Genomic DNA, 15,774 nt, shown 5'->3' with positions numbered 1-15,774 from the left:
CTCCGCTGGTGGCGACTGTCATGGCGGTCGAGCAAATCCAGTATTTTGAAAAGTACTACTGTTGTTGTGCCACATATGTAGTTTCAACGGATTTTTAGGTGAGAATGTAGTTATTTGGATCCCAAATATGTGACTCATATATAAATATAGCACCTTTTTTACAATGTGTTCAGACGTTTCAGAGATGTAAGATCCAGGTTAGCAGCCATTCCGCATTCAGTGCTCGCCTTGAACAGCTTCATCTCGGCCAGTCATTTAGGAGTATGTACTACATAATAACTTATGTAGATAGTGGTTAAAGGTGCTGTATGTAAGAATCAGAGCTAGTGGTTGAAATGGGTTCTGCAGTCCAAATTAAAAATATTGTTTGCTCCGCCCACTCCTCCCCAGACTTGACGCTTACGCAGGTTGCCAGTTTGAGGACACACAACAGGAACGAGTGCTATGGACAATGGAAGATGAGGAGACATACACACTAGGTATGATCCGTGTTTTAACCAAAAATATGGGTGTAGTGTCTGTGACATCACCCGTAGGTTTCTGAAGAGCAGTTTTGAAACCTAAAGCCACCCATCGCCATGTTGGCAGCGTGTCACTGCCTGATAACGGAAAATGGGCAATGAGGTGGGACCATAGACTGTAAAAAAATATGGACGTAGCGTCCGTGACGTCACCCATAGGATTCTGATAAGCCGTTCTGAAGCTGAAAGTATGGGCGAGCTGGGCGTTGCCATCTTGTGAGCGAGTCATCGCGTGTCACTCCCGGATAACAGAAAATGGGCAAAAAGGCGGGATGTGCGCGGAGCTGAGGTGACGCAATAACTATAGACGGCGGATAAATGGCTATCCACTTGTAACCACGCCCTTAATTATGCAGAACCTTAAGGCTTTATATAACGTAAACGAATGAGTTATAAAAAAATTCACCCCCCTCAGAGTTGTCATGAAGATCAACATTAGCCTTATAAGCCAAAACCACAATTTGTACCAGGCTGTAAACATGTTTTTTTCTGCTTTAAAGTTGAGAATTTTAACATGGGGCTCAATGAGATTCTGCTCCCTTCTGGAGCCTGTCCCTAGTGGCCAGTTGAGGAATTGCAGTTTACATTACTTCCGTATTGGCTTCAAGAGAAATCGCGGGAGGTTGCCGCTTGGGTGGGACATGGCTGGAGCTGGGGTGCCTGGTTGCTGAAACCATTCCCGCGAAGCTGGACCATAGTGGCAACCCACCTGTCACTAAAGTGGCCATGCCCTTAATTATGCAGAACTTTAAGGCTTAATATATATTTTTAGCCTGTCTCTAGTGGCCAGTCGATGAATTGCAGTTTAAACTTTCATGATGGTTTCAAGCGAGACTGCGGAAGGTTGCAGCTTGATTGTAATATGCTTCCATTCATCAAAATTTTTAGATGGCTTTTTAGGTTGGGTGGAATCTGTGATCTCTGACCCAGTTTGTTTGCTGGCCTCCATGTCAGCAATTTGCTGGTTTTTCAGCCAACCAGCAACCCAGGGTGTTGAAATTCTATTGGGTAAATTGTGTGAAACGTGCGTTATAGCACAGGCCAAAACAAAAACAGACATTTCGACATGGAACATGCATTTCAAAGTAAAATAAAAGCATAGTTTTTCATAGAAACAAGTATGTGAACTAAGCATGTTTTCTAAATATCTGCGAATGAATTATCTTATAGTACAGTCAAAAACTTACATACAGCACCTTTAAGCAGATATAATTAATTTGGGGCATATCAAATGGTCTGAAAAAATGTATAACACGTTCCAGAGCTAATCAAATTTGGTCGAGGGGAAAGGGGAACTTTATATTTAGGCTATAATAGTCCTGCATGGCCTATCAACGCTGCTTTTGAACGTTTGACTTAATTGTTTGCTTTTATTTCCAATTGTTTTTTTATAATTGTTGTCTATTTAAATATTGTTCAATACATCTTATTTTATATAAATATGCCGTATTTGGTATAGAGAAAGTACGGTGGCCCGTCAGTGATTGCACTAGTCGACTTCAGTGACAGTTACATTATTACACCGTTAGATGGCGCAGAGTAGCCTAGACTGTCTGAGTGACTGGTTGTAAACAAGAGGAATTTGTGTCAGCGCTGTGACTGTCAATCTTTTAAAATGGCAGAGATATCGCATTCCTCAGCGGACATTCACTGATTTTTTATGAATTTTATTGACATCGACCTGAAGAAGGAATTCTATATCAGATGCAGGTAACGTTAATACTCTTTAATTCGTTACTACTAAAGTGACGAAGGCTAAGGCTCAACTAAACTGTCAATTTGAGATTTAAATCCGCGGTGAAAGGAAGTTATGCGCAAAAAGCAAAAAAACAAACAAACATTTTTAAGACATTGTTGCTTCTGATTTATCAACACACTTGTGCCGTCGAACAGTTCTTAACATCACACTCTTAGTCATGCGATATGACCGCTAGGCTGTTATGTGTACGTAGACATGAGGCCTATACACACACACACACACACACACACACACACACACACACACACCATGACACACACACACACACACACACACACACCATGACACACACACACACACACCATGACACACAAAAACAAACAAACAATGTAAGTGAATAATCGATTTGACAGCACTAATGGAGGTGTTTGTTATGATTTTTGGGGGGGAACATTAATTGCCATGAAAATACTTTATTGATAAGTCTTAATTTTCTTTATGCAGAATATAATTTCTTTTCTTTTTTTTTCTTTGATTTTGGGGCCTAATATGACCTGGACAGTTCTTCGTGAAATCTGTCCTATTCCAAGTGTATATTCGGTGCACAATACACGATTGCTGTGCTCAAACACACCACACTTATAATGTGGTTATGAGTGAATGCAGTATTATGTCATCCCAGTATCAGTGTACTAATGCACATAAACACATGTAAACACAATTCAGAGTGCAAACTTTTCATTAAAATATAGAGTTAGGGTTTAATTAATGATACAAACCCACGATATGTAACACCTCAAAGCAGCAAATTGGCACAAAGTCAGAGAAGTAAGACAGCACAGAAAATAAAAACCCGTCTCCAAAAATAAATAAAGAATTAGAATAAATATCTCAATAAATATATAAACAGGTAATATTTTCCATTGATTACTTTTCAAACTAATAGACACATACATATTAAAATATGCACATTGGCAGAAATAAACAACCCGAAAAAGAAAATGAGTATTTAGGTACATCGTTACTTAGAAATTATAGGTTATTGGTTAAATAAATCAAAAGGCACATTTATTAATAGGATTTATGACTAGGGCCCTCAAGGGTGGTCTCATCTCTCAAAGTTCTCTTTTTTCCAGTGCTATTTTTGGGTCTTTTTGTGTTTCTCTACTATCCTGCCCATAAAGAGTGAATGAGTGAGTGTGTGTGAGTGCAAGAGAATGTTTCACGTCTTTGAAAATGGACTGAAATGAGTCCAAATGCACAATGATATACAATGCATGTTTGTAGATTGAATTGTCCAGTGGTTCATCCTGCTGTAAAAACCCTTTTCTTTTAAAGTGACTCTAATGAGCAGTTAATACAACATTGATTCTTACGTTACTTGGAGAAACCTCTCGGAGTTGGGACATTAGTTCTTCCCCATCATTGATATCATAATTTAGTTGTTGTCCAAAATCAGGCTGTCTCTGATTCCCTAACTCCTCATGACTAGCAGCGAGGTAAGACAAGTTTAGGGGAGTTGGAATAGCAGCTTTGAGATCATTTAAAGTAATGTTTCTTAACACTTTGAGGTCCAAACCGGTATGCCAGTCAGCGGTTGAACTGATTGGTCTAAAATCTATATTTTTCAGCGTAACAACGTGCTTTAACCTGGCAACAAGTTTTCAGTGTCAAGTAATTTGTCTGTCCACAGTGAAAATTAACATGTACTGTAACACAATCACAGCCAATCTGAACACATTTGATGTTTTTGGACCAATGGGATTTTACTGTGGGCGGGGCTAACCGCCACAACTCTACAGACAAAACGTCCAGTCGTTTTGTTGCACTGGTTAGGACACGCGAGGTGCGGTACAACCCATTATAGTTAATGATTGAGTACGTCTCTTGTTGCCATACTAACAGGTAAAGTTAAAGTTTTGTGTCACACACAACAGTCCTTTTCTCTTTTACTCTTTCCTTCTGACTAACAACTAATTTGCACATTATTTTTGGTGGCATGTACAACTACATTTCAAGGCCTCGGTTTACATTTGCTGTGCAAATGTTCGGCAGATTCAGGTCTAGATTATCTCTCCACTTTTTTGGTCTATCCTTTAAATATAGGCAACATTCTCAGTTGTTGGCAAGTTAAACACAACTATACTCTTAACAGAAGAATGAGCATGTATGTGTCCATATGTGGTGAAAGTGGTGGTTTTGGTGAAACTGCCCTCGATCAGACCGTTCACGTTCCCTGTTCTCGAACAACTAAAAGTGGTACGACATCAAAATGTTCTCCTTCACAAATATGTTCTGGCCGAACGTGCGTGAAAAACCTACCGCAAAGACCATATACAAAACCTCACCACAGCACACAGTCCCCAAAATAAGTCTCTTTCTCTATTTGCCTTACTCTCCTCTGGACATTCAGGTAAAACTCAGTAACTTAGAGGTACAAGGGGAGTGTATTCGTTAAATCAATTGCAAAAGAAAAGAAAAAATCTTTCAGTAGTTCAAGTAAAATAAGATACTCAAAATAGGTCTGATAACATTAGCTATAAACATTTTTCATCTCATATTTTCTCCCTAAAAAAAGAAAAGAAAAAAGAACAGAACCCAAAAGAAATGAAGACTAACAATTGTTTACACGTCACTGATGCCCATTCACTCCCCACCTCCCGGAGACGACCCCTGACCCCAACGACCAGCAAATCAGAGAGCGATCTCCCCGAACCCATGCACCCATCGCCAGTACGAGCGTGAAGGGTCCGAGCAGAGAATAGAAAGAGCGGAATGCAGCAGACGGCCTTAGTGGGGGCGAGGGGATATTATCGTGAAGGTTTATGTTTGGAGATCTGGTTCCTCATCTTTGTGCTCCCGTCCCGTCACAATAAGCCCCGCCCACGCGCCCTCCCCCCGGTCAGGCCTCATCGCACAGCCTTGTGCTTTCCTCCGCAGCAGCCGCATCTCTCCCCACAGCGCAGGCATGCGCGCAGGGGCAGGTAGCAGCACATGCAGGGCACAAAAAGAGACAGCGCCAGCAGTGCCATCCAGCGGGCACAGCACAGCGGGTGCGGCCGGCCGCCCATCGAGTCCTCACACGAGCACGGCTCCCAGAACTCGCCCTCGGAGTCCGACATGCAGTGGTAGAGCAGGCTCTCTGCACACCACACGCACGTCCACTGGCGCAGGCAGTGTAGCGCCGGGTCCGGAGCATCGCGGCAGCGGCCCCGTCCGTTTTCGGAGGCGCTGAAGACAGAGCGGCAGTACACGCAGCGCGACGAGCAGGAGGAGGAGCCCTGTGGGCAGGAGCTGTCGTCGTCGGGGGAGATGGCTTCCCCTCCGCCGCCCCCTCGCTTGCGAGTCCTAGAGCGGGGCGTGGCGAGTGAGGTGTGGATGCAGCAGGGAGAGGGCGAGCTTTTGCCCGTCTCCTGCGGGGAGCCGCTGGCCGACGGCACCCCCGGCACGGCGTTGGGCATGCAGGTGGGCGAAGAGTTGCACTGAGAACCTTTGGTGTCCAGCATGACGGTGACCTCACAGCCTGTGGTGCCCACGCCGGCCAGTTCTTTCTCGAAGCGTACCACGCAAAGCTCCGACTTGTCCTGGCTGGCGCTCACCACCACGCCCCCCGTCAGCCCGCCCACCTTGGTCCGTGTAGCACCGGCGCGTCTGTAGTCCTCATAGCCGCGTGTTCCCCACAGGTCCTTGCAGGGGTCCAGGCTGCGGAGGTCCCCTTCCTCCAGCAGGGAGATGGTGGGCGAGAGCGGAGAAAGGGGAGAGGCAGGGGGCGCTGCGGGGGGAGTCGGAGGAGCTGGAGGTGGCGGAGGGGGTGCCGGAGGGTTCAACACGGCTGTGACTTGGGTGAGCTGGTGCTGGGCGGGTCGGGTGTGGATCTGTGGTGAGAGAAGAGCGAGAACTGAATGTAACGCTGCAGAGGCAGTGACATGATACTTTTCTTTTTTGTCTGGATCTATTAATTTATTCAAATATACAATAAAAATGCAGTGATATTAAATTTTTTATATTAAAGTAAAAAAGGTAGGGGTGATACAACTGTCCTGGTATCGTTATAAAGTAAAAAGTCACATTAAAAAAGATTAAATTCTTAAAATAATAACCTTATCAAGTAGTTTGGATGTATTTTGCATTCTGTGCTTGAGTCCAAAAACCATTGCCAGGATGTTGAGGATAGTTTAAACAGTCTTTAAACAGTCATTTAACCTTGAGTTAAACTTTAAAACACTGCAAAGTCTTCACTGTATGAATTAAATGTATTCTACTAACTAAACTCCCTCTGCACACAATTGGATAGAGCTACAACCAACCATAGCAATGAAGGTGAAGCAGAGTTGAAAGATTAAACTTTCGGTGTATCCGGTTGGTCTCTGAACACATCTTCCCTTCTGAATGACTTCAGTGCCGTTCTTTGTTCTTTTCTCAGAGAAAAGTTTAACTCCAAGTCTTCCAGAGTCGCGGTCAAAGCTGATTCGAAAGCCCACCGTTCGCCAGTTTCTGTGTTTACTAGAAGCACGCAAGCGCAACTCCACCATCATTATGTTAAGCCCTGCCCACCAACTCTATACACGATGTGATTGGCCCGACCAGAGTTTGGCTTTCACAGCTCAGAAGTGTATTGAGAGTTGCTAGACGACACTCGTGGCAAATTAGATTTGCTGCCGCTAGTAGGGGTGCAACGGATCACAGTTGATCCGTGATCCGAACGGATCATGATCCACGGTTCGGAACGCACGTGACCCGCAGATTTTTTTATTGTTTTATTGTGACCCTCAATTGTTTAGCGATTGCAGAGTAAAAGAGTAAAAGTTTCATTTGCCGATATTGCTTTTTAAGTAATTTTGTTCTTTTAAACTCGCCGAGTTTCAGTGAAACTACACACAGAAGTCGCTCACGTGAAGGCATAATCAGTCAAAAATGGCTAGGAGGAGGCGCAGAAGAACTTGAAAAGCCTCCCGCATCATTCGCATCGCATATATGAGAGAATTTTGGCTTCCCCGTGAAATATAAAAATGACGGAAGGAGGGCGGTGGACAGAACTGTAACAGTAGGTAACGTTCCTGTGGCAGCATGAAAGAGCCGTATGTAAGGCATTACATCGAGCATGGCTATCTGAATCGACACCTGCTGATGCCCGTTTCACACACAGCGTAGTCTGTTTGCAGTGCGTGTTTTTTCCGTACCATGTTAACAGATTACAGTTTTCACACAGTTTGCACGCAGTGTCGGTCCGTCAGTGCTAAGTGCCGCGATCGTTTCTGCACCGAGTCTGTATTGCTGTGCTGGACGCGCTGAATTAAAGGGACAGCGCGCTGTCTGCATTAAAACAAACATGTATTGATGCGAAAATCTAGTAATTTCCCCACATATGCATATAATGTAAAGTGTAGGCCTACTCTGTTTCAAAGTCAACACATGGCTTTTTTCCTTGGGTAAAGCAAGGAAAATGGCTTTTAGCTTTAGGTAAACAAGTGAAATAATGGAGAGCACTCTTTTCTGGAGGTGAAAAAAAAAAGTTCTTTATGAACTGCAGAATGTCTTTTAAAAATATTTTTTTAAATGTAAGAAAAAACAAGTTGGCTTTTTTTGTCTATTGTAAGTTCTAAATTAAAATGTTTGTTATTTTAACATAGTCTAGCTGGTTTCTAAGGTACTATTAGGCTATATAAAGTAATGCATTGAATAAAACATTGTTTAAATGTAGTGTGTTTAAACGTGATATCTATAAAAGAGTGTAGACCTACAAAGAGAATTGCAATGATTTTTGGATGATCCACAACTTTTGGATTTTAAATAAAAATAATGATTGTGTGTTAAACAGGCGTGAGAGGTCTTCTCTCTCCCCTGAGAATGTTGACATCCTAATCTTGTCGTTTTTTTTTTTTTTCATTATATGCTCAGGGCCATTTTTACATCACAGTTTGTATTTCACATGTTACTCTTTAAAAACTGAGTAAAATGTGATTTATTCAGCTGGTTATTTATTTTAGCCTATATTTGTTAAAACCATAACCATATAGGTTATGCTAACACCAACATTTTTCATACAATAAATGTTAAGCAAATTAAAATATTCTCCTCCCCCTTTTTTTCTGATCCGAAAAATGATCCGATCCGTGACTAGTGATCCGTGATGTGATCCGAAACGTGAGTTTTGTGATCCGTTACACCACTAGCCGCTAGGGTGCGTCTAGATTTCTAGGCTAAGTGAATTTACGTGCTGTTGTAAATTGACAGGACTCCCTGAACTGCAGCGCGAACAAACATTGCGGCGCCCATCTCGCCTTATAGATCAAGATCATTTATAAGGGTTTTTAAATGGCAAAACACACTCACTGCCATGTATTTGAATTTGAAGTTTAATTATATCAAGTGCGGCTGGGAGACAAGGCTTATAAATTTCCACCTCCACATCCTCACACGCAATATAGCCTGCTAGCCGGGACACCTTCTTTATGTGTACAGATGTGATGTTATGATGCAAAGATATGCTTGAATTTCCAGCAGAAATCCACCAGTACCACTGGAATTAAAAACATTATTACAAGCTTACCATTGTAAATCGAGCTAAGTAACCACTGGCTGGTTATGTACCTGCTCAAAAATGTATTTTGGATCATTTTTAACCCAAAAAAGTTACATACTGCAGCTTTAAACTTAAAGCCTAGTTTATTAGCATTTTGTTGGGGGAGATTGGGGACAGGTAGGGATCGGAACACTTCCCTAACTCTGAAGTGGGGAATGACAGAAAAGGTTTGAAACACTGATGTAAATATTTACCAAGATGGACATTTTGACAATGTTTTGTGTATATTTAAGTGTTTAGGTGTGTGCCTGAAACCGCAAGTATACTTTGCTTGTCTCACAGCCCACACACAGAAAGTACATAGGGATCAGTCTCTTTCGCAGTTTGATGCACTTTTAATATATCCTCTTCAAATAAAACATGTAGACTGTGTTTTACAGCGGTCAGGTTACATGATTTGACTGATTTGGATGTTAAAGGTGCACTATGCAACTTTCCATCCACTTGAGGGCGCCTATTCAAAACAAATGCGTAGTTTGATGAAGCCATGTTCATGGATGCGGCTATTAACGTATGAAGCAGAGCAGGACCGAGTGTTGTGGAGCTGAGCATGGCCGCTGGAGCGATTGTTAGACAAACACACGGCTCGCGAACACCGGGACTTTTATTATGATAAGACGGGACACAGACGCCAGGCGCCTGCACTATTTCCGCTTTTCCGGTCATGATTATAAGGTAAAGCAGTTCTGTTTATCATATAAGATACATTTAAGTGTGTTTAAAAATATGTTATGACGTTCCTCTGTGCGTTCGCTCGGCGCTGCTGTGACATGTTCACACTGCTAAGAGAAAAGCGCTTCTGCCAAATAAAACCGAGGGAAACGCAGATATGACGCAATTGACAGGCAACTCCCTCAAACGCTATGCTGACACGTCCCGGATCTTTGGTTAAAATAGCAATTTTCTCACAATTTACAAATAGTTGGAAACATTTGGTATATTGTAAGTACTCAACTGAATAAAATATATAACACTGGCCTAGTGGTTTTTGGATATTTCACTGCAAAAATACTACATAGTGCACCTTTCAGCGCTGGGAAGATGAATCTGTATTTAAACTGGGTCATTAATGTAGTAGAAATGTGAAATTATTTTTGAATTTGGTGCTTTCTAGACTGAGAAAAGACAGAAAATGTGTTTTTGTCTCATGGGGATGAAAGACTACAATTCCCAGAATGCTTTGCTGCCCTGTGAGGCCACTCCCAAAGTCACCGCTACTGAATCACTTTTACTTTCCCACCACTGCGCTCATCTTCATAAAATCAGTTCAGTTAGAGAACAAACACTACAATTAAAAACTGAACGTGTCTGTTCAATATATTGTGATATAGCTGCTGAGAAAGTGTCTGCACAAACGCAGCAGGAGTCAGATTACACGCATCGTGATGAGCTGAATAACACGCTCGCGGCAGTAGTTCTCAGCGCGTGTTCAATCTGGCACGTTTTCAGTTCATGCCTTTGGAAGATTAACTTTCGTAGGAATTAACTTGAGAAGATAAAATACTCACTTTGCTCCGGCGGCCGCACCGTTTCCATGAATGCCTGAGGCTGCAGCTGTGAGCGGAGCTGTGAGTGCGACCATGTGCGAGTTGAAAACATGCGGAAATGGCCCCCTCTGCTGGCTGTAGTCTTTAGTGACTGGCCAAGCATTTTACAGATGACACAAATCGATGATATTTGCGTCACCAGAGTAATTTTTCATGAAAAAAAATGCATAAATCTCTCGTCTCAGGGGGATATGAGAGAGGGGAGCACGATCATTCGAATATACTGAAGGGTTTCTACTGATAGAAAGCCATATGCTAATCGCTGACGTAACCAGTTAAGTTCAGGCTTTTATGGAGGGGCGAAAGCACTCCGCTTTAAAGGAAAGGAACGGCATGAGCTCAATAATCATTTCATCTAGATTACCTTACAAACAGAAACTAAGATTTAATGCGTCACAAGGTTTGAAAGACACATGATATCATCTAGCCACTAGGCAGTCACTGCTGTATTTTAACATTATAACAAGGACATTAAAAAAATCACAATCTCTATGAATCACTTGAATAGTAGATCGTGGACATCTTTAAGATCAAACAAGATAAACAATTGTCAGATCGGCCACCCGGTTGCACCGTCACATTTAATGGTATACAAAAAAATTATCATGAAATCTGCATGAATACAAAGATTACATTGGCATTAACTTGGCCTGTGTGTTTAAACTCGATTTGTAACACCCCCTTCAACATAGTTTACCAATATACTGGACTTATGCCAACAATAACTAAATTTCAAGCAATATGAGTCCTTTACCTGGGCCGGGGTCTGTGTTGTGACAGCGTGACCTGTCCCATACGCAAACTCCTCTGTGGAGCGCACAAAACAGGTGGAGGAGGATTCACTGGTCACAATGGTAATGGGTTTGGGTAGCATCTCTTTTCTGCTGTTGGACGACGACTCACTCCCTGTATGAGACTGAGACAGACTGCAAGTCATCAAACATGCAGAACCACCTAATGCTAAAGCCAACAGGATGTACACAAGATGGGGGAAATACTGTGTAGAGGTGTAGACATGACTGGTGTAGTTTGGATTGTCTTGTTTTATGAATGAATCATTCATAAATTATGCGTTTTATGTAAAACTGGGCGGAGCAAAAAGAGACCAAGTAACTATTGACCAGATTTTAGGAAATGATAGAGCAATGAAATACATTTTGATTAATTTTGATGATTACAAAGACAATTTTCTTTGGAATAACATTATAAATCATGCATAATAATGCAAAATAAATAGGGTCAATTTTGATTTTACTGACTTCAATGTCAAGGATGACTTTACGGGGATCTAGGCACAGAGTAAATCTCAGATAGACGCAAAGATGAACCAGATACTTTGAAGCACTTTGATGTGATAAAAACACTCACTGCTTGACCATCATCCTCAGTGTCGCCCTCTTCAGGAGTCGAGGAGGATGGCGAGTCAGATCCTACAGGAAAATGTGAAAATTGAGAAGGAAGAAAAAAAAACATTTCAAGAAAGAAAAAGCTAGATTCCATTAGCGCTATCCTTTCATGACATCGTCTTCTTCTCTGTACTGGCACATTTAGAGGCCATTTTAGGCATTAAAACTGACTGACAAATACTCAATATAAATTCCATTCATTTGTTTCGCTCCAGCTTCCTGTTGACTATCTTTTGTTTTGTTGCTCTGTACCTCTGTCCAGCTTATCAAGGACACTTTGAAGCCCCTTCTCGAAGGAGATGGCGTCAGCTGGACTCTGGAAGGTCAGACCAAACTTCCTCTCCTCCACACGCCAGTGATGGAAGATGGGGTTCACCTTGTTGTACACCAGACCCTTTTGAATGGCGCATTCCAGCACAGGCTACATGAAGAAAGAGAGACGGGTCACTTGCGGGCCACTCGTGAGGGCAACTACTAAATTACCACAACTACCAGGACTGTCAGGCTGAGGGAACATCAGTGGACTCAAAGACAGGCATGAACACACACGCACACACTCACTGCTCGATCGCGTAGCCGTTCTCCACGTATGACGTACTCTCTCCGCCCACGACCTTCAGAGCTCCGCCCCTTACAAATGATCACGTGACTGAGGCCGCCACCTCCAAGGGGCACCCAGCCACCACTAGAATCGTCACGTGTCATCACCACCGCTCGGACACGCACACTGTTAGGGAAGTAAAAGGAGTGAGTGCACAAGCCAGCTGAGCACAAACACCCACACACACACAAACACAGACTTCGAGACAAAGGCCATTAAAGAAGAAAATACAACCATCAGTATAAAATATCCTCAAAATAAAGGTAAACAGCAAATATTAGAGAAAAGACTGTGTTACCGAGACACTTTGTAAATGTGTCATTAATGCCCTACGGTATCCACTAAAATGATGACGTTCATAACCCGTTTTGCTTCTGTAATATCTCTGGACATATTTCCAAGTGTAACAGAATAGTCAGTGAGAAAAAAAGGTGAGTTGGGACACTGGATTTAATCCATTTGAAGATTATCGGATCATGAAAAGTAGATGCTAAAGTGGTCAGACATCGTAGAAAGAAAGGCTGTTTTAAACAGTGAGCAAGTTAGATTACAAAGATTTGTATTAAACATATTAGAAACAACATGCACTGATGAATTGGCTGACATTTTGCAGGTATTCAGTAGTGAAATGCCTTGAACACAGCCTCCACAATCTTCCTCTTTTTTCAGTGTTGAGTTTGGGGCTGGAAAACAGGGTCTAGGGAGGGAAACGCACCTTGCAATCTTTTGCCTACAATATGGTTCATGTGATGGAGGGGAGTGGGTGAAACATGTCTGGTTATGTTCCCTGCCCACACCATGATGATGTTAGTCCTTTCGGAGGTGGAGCAAGTTATTACAATTTGATAAAATAGCACAAAGACATTTGAATTAATGTAAACCAGTGGTTCACAATAAGAGCCATAACATACATTAAACAAAAATATTTAGGATATTAAGATCATGTTGCATGAATATATTTTGTACATTTCATTCAAAATGTATTATTATTAGTAATATGCATTGCTAAGGACGTATTTTTGACAACTTTAAAGGCGATTTTCTCAATATATAGTTTTTTGCACCCTCAGATTCCAGATTTTCAAATATTTGCATCACAGACAAATATAGTCATATCCTAACAGATGTATTTATACGCATTTACTCAGCTTTCCTGCGATAAATCTCTTTTTTTTTTTTAAATGGACTGGTTTTGTGGTCCAGGGTCACATATGTCAGCAAACCCAAATTTGCTATGGATTGACAGCCCGAGATCTTGTTTCTGATTGGCTAAAAAAAAAGGGGCGGGCCGCTCCCCCATCAGTTTTGATGTGACAGAGACAGGTGTGATTTGACAATAGACCCATTTCACTGATCTGTCAGGTAAAATGGCATTTTTATGCGTGGTATTAAAAAAAATTGCACTATTTCATATTATGTAGACAACTATAAACACTACATATATCAAGTAGATGCGGGGATACGGGTGAATTTTGATTGATTTCTCGAGACAAGATGGTGTGGTATGGTGGCTAGGACTGGTTTATTGTGTTAAATGGAATGAATCATCTTAAATCACATCATCATTTGTGTTTTTGTGTATTCCATAAACTATAGGTTGAGTCTAGAATAGATAAACAGTGAAGCACGATTATAACAATGAGAGGAAACAGCGCGATTTTTTTTAATGGACGGTCACGTGGGCGAGGAAAATCTAATCACACTTGCAGCGCGCACACGGAACAAGCGTCTCGTTTCTGTAGAAAAGTCCCTAATATGGCTATTCTACATTCACAATGACACCAACATAAAACAACAAAGGACATAATGGCTCCATATGATAATATGAGGGAGCAGCACAAAGAAAGGAATCGTAAATAAATGAATGGCCTGAGGGGAATGTGTGGAGATGATGAGGGAGCGGGTGGGAGATGAAGAGTTATATTCCTCCCTGAGATGTATCAATGAACGCGCCCATTCGCCATAAAGGCCCTCGTAGCGGTTTTCCAGTCCGACAAACTCCATTACAATAAACGCTATGAAATCACATCCATTTTGATTCAGAGCCCCATTTATATTATTTTGAACGGTCTCAGTCATTATATGCCATTGCACCACCACATCGTCCGATCAACACGCGTTCACGCGCACTCATTCGTTCATCCCGCTGTTTTATGAATGAATAAAACTACATATATGCCATTCAATGGGCAGATGAGTGGGTGAAAGGAGGATATGGACAAGAAGAAGAAGAAGGAGAGAAGCGCTGGGGGGAGGGGGAGACATGAAGAGGAGGAGGGGGGTGAGAGAAAAATCACATTTCATTCATAAAGTTTGGCTTTAAAAATCATAATGAAACTCGAGACGCGTTGATAAAAGCATCCCTCCTCGCCTCCATCCCGCCAGTATGCTCCCGACGCCAGAAAACTCGTCGATATTTCGTCGATTTTTAACGACACGTTTTATAATTCATGGATGTATTTGGTGGTTATACGTGGAGCCTCCACACATATCATCCTCGAGACAAAAAGCGTCTCTTACTGCACCCTATTAGTCTTTCAAAGGCGTTTAATACAGTGCACTTCAGATATAAGGCCCGTTCATTGGCGTTATTCATCAAATGTTGGATGTATATGGAGAATATGGTGTACAGTGTTGATAGCCATAGCTGCGTAATAGTGTTTATGAGCCTCTAACATCAGATGGTCTCGCGTGAGCATCTTACAGTCCGTTAGAAGTGCTGCAAATCAATCAGTCTGTTCTGGTCAAATAAAAATGCATGGACTTACTCGCCCTCCATGGCTCGGTGTTGCCCGCCGCTTCGAGCTGGCTGCCCCCCGGTCTCTCGTCTTTTTTTTTTTTTATTCCCCTTCTTACCGAACACACACACTCGCGCGCGCGCGCGTTCTCACACTCATACACACACACACACGCGCGCGCGCGTTCTCACACTGTCGCTCACATACGCACGCACACAGTCTCTCTTTCACTCACTCCTTGTGCTCGCTGCTCTCATTTTCTTGTCTTTCTCTGTCCACCTTCATATGGTTTCGGATGGGCTCGAGGATGCAGCAGCCATTTTCCACCGGCAGCATCATCATCATCGTCCTCCCTCTCTCGCTCCCTCCCTCCCTCCCTCCTCTCTCTCTCTCTCTCTCTCTCTCTCTCTCTCTCTCTCTCTCTCTCTCTCTCTCTCTGTCTACAGCAGTTCTCACACACTCATATAAAACTCACTCGTGGATGGACAAAGTGTCCCCGAGTGGGAGCTGCATCGGTCCAATTTTGTTGCTGTCAGGACATTTGGGGCGATATGGCTTTATAAATGGCCATGTGCATATCCGCCACTGTCAAATCTGAAAAGAGAGTGACTATTGATGTTAGAAAGAGAAACAGCCACCAAAAAAACAAAACAAAACAAAAGCAATAGTAACATGGTGA

At 42.4% G+C, this 15,774-nt stretch overlaps 1 protein-coding gene across 3 annotated transcripts; it reads right to left on the bottom strand.

The window, feature by feature from the left end:
- Positions 1-2,978: 2,978 nt before the first annotated feature.
- On the bottom strand, positions 2,979-15,457 carry spred3 (sprouty related EVH1 domain containing 3). Of its 3 annotated transcripts, none has more exons than XM_067419665.1 (6): positions 15,331-15,430; positions 12,318-12,483; positions 12,009-12,177; positions 11,719-11,780; positions 11,105-11,266; positions 2,979-6,095 (listed from the first exon to the last, which is right to left on the bottom strand). In XM_067419665.1, exons 1-6 carry the CDS (start codon positions 15,378-15,380, stop codon positions 5,130-5,132), a joined length of 1,575 nt encoding a protein of 524 aa, XP_067275766.1. In that variant the 5' UTR covers positions 15,381-15,430; the 3' UTR covers positions 2,979-5,129. The 3 variants fall into 3 exon arrangements, with proteins under 3 accessions (XP_067275766.1, XP_067275769.1, XP_067275768.1); XM_067419667.1 differs by having other exon boundaries at positions 2,980-6,095; positions 15,126-15,457; XM_067419668.1 differs by lacking the exons at positions 12,318-12,483; positions 15,331-15,430 and having other exon boundaries at positions 11,105-11,276; positions 12,009-12,147.
- Positions 15,458-15,774: the final 317 nt, after the last annotated feature.

The sequence above is a fragment of the Pseudorasbora parva genome, chromosome 16 (assembly GCF_024679245.1).
Source record: "Pseudorasbora parva isolate DD20220531a chromosome 16, ASM2467924v1, whole genome shotgun sequence".
Lineage (NCBI taxonomy): Eukaryota > Metazoa > Chordata > Actinopteri > Cypriniformes > Gobionidae > Pseudorasbora > Pseudorasbora parva.
The sequence above is the reverse complement of the archived record's forward strand: the minus strand, read 5'-3'. Positions and strand labels throughout refer to the sequence as shown.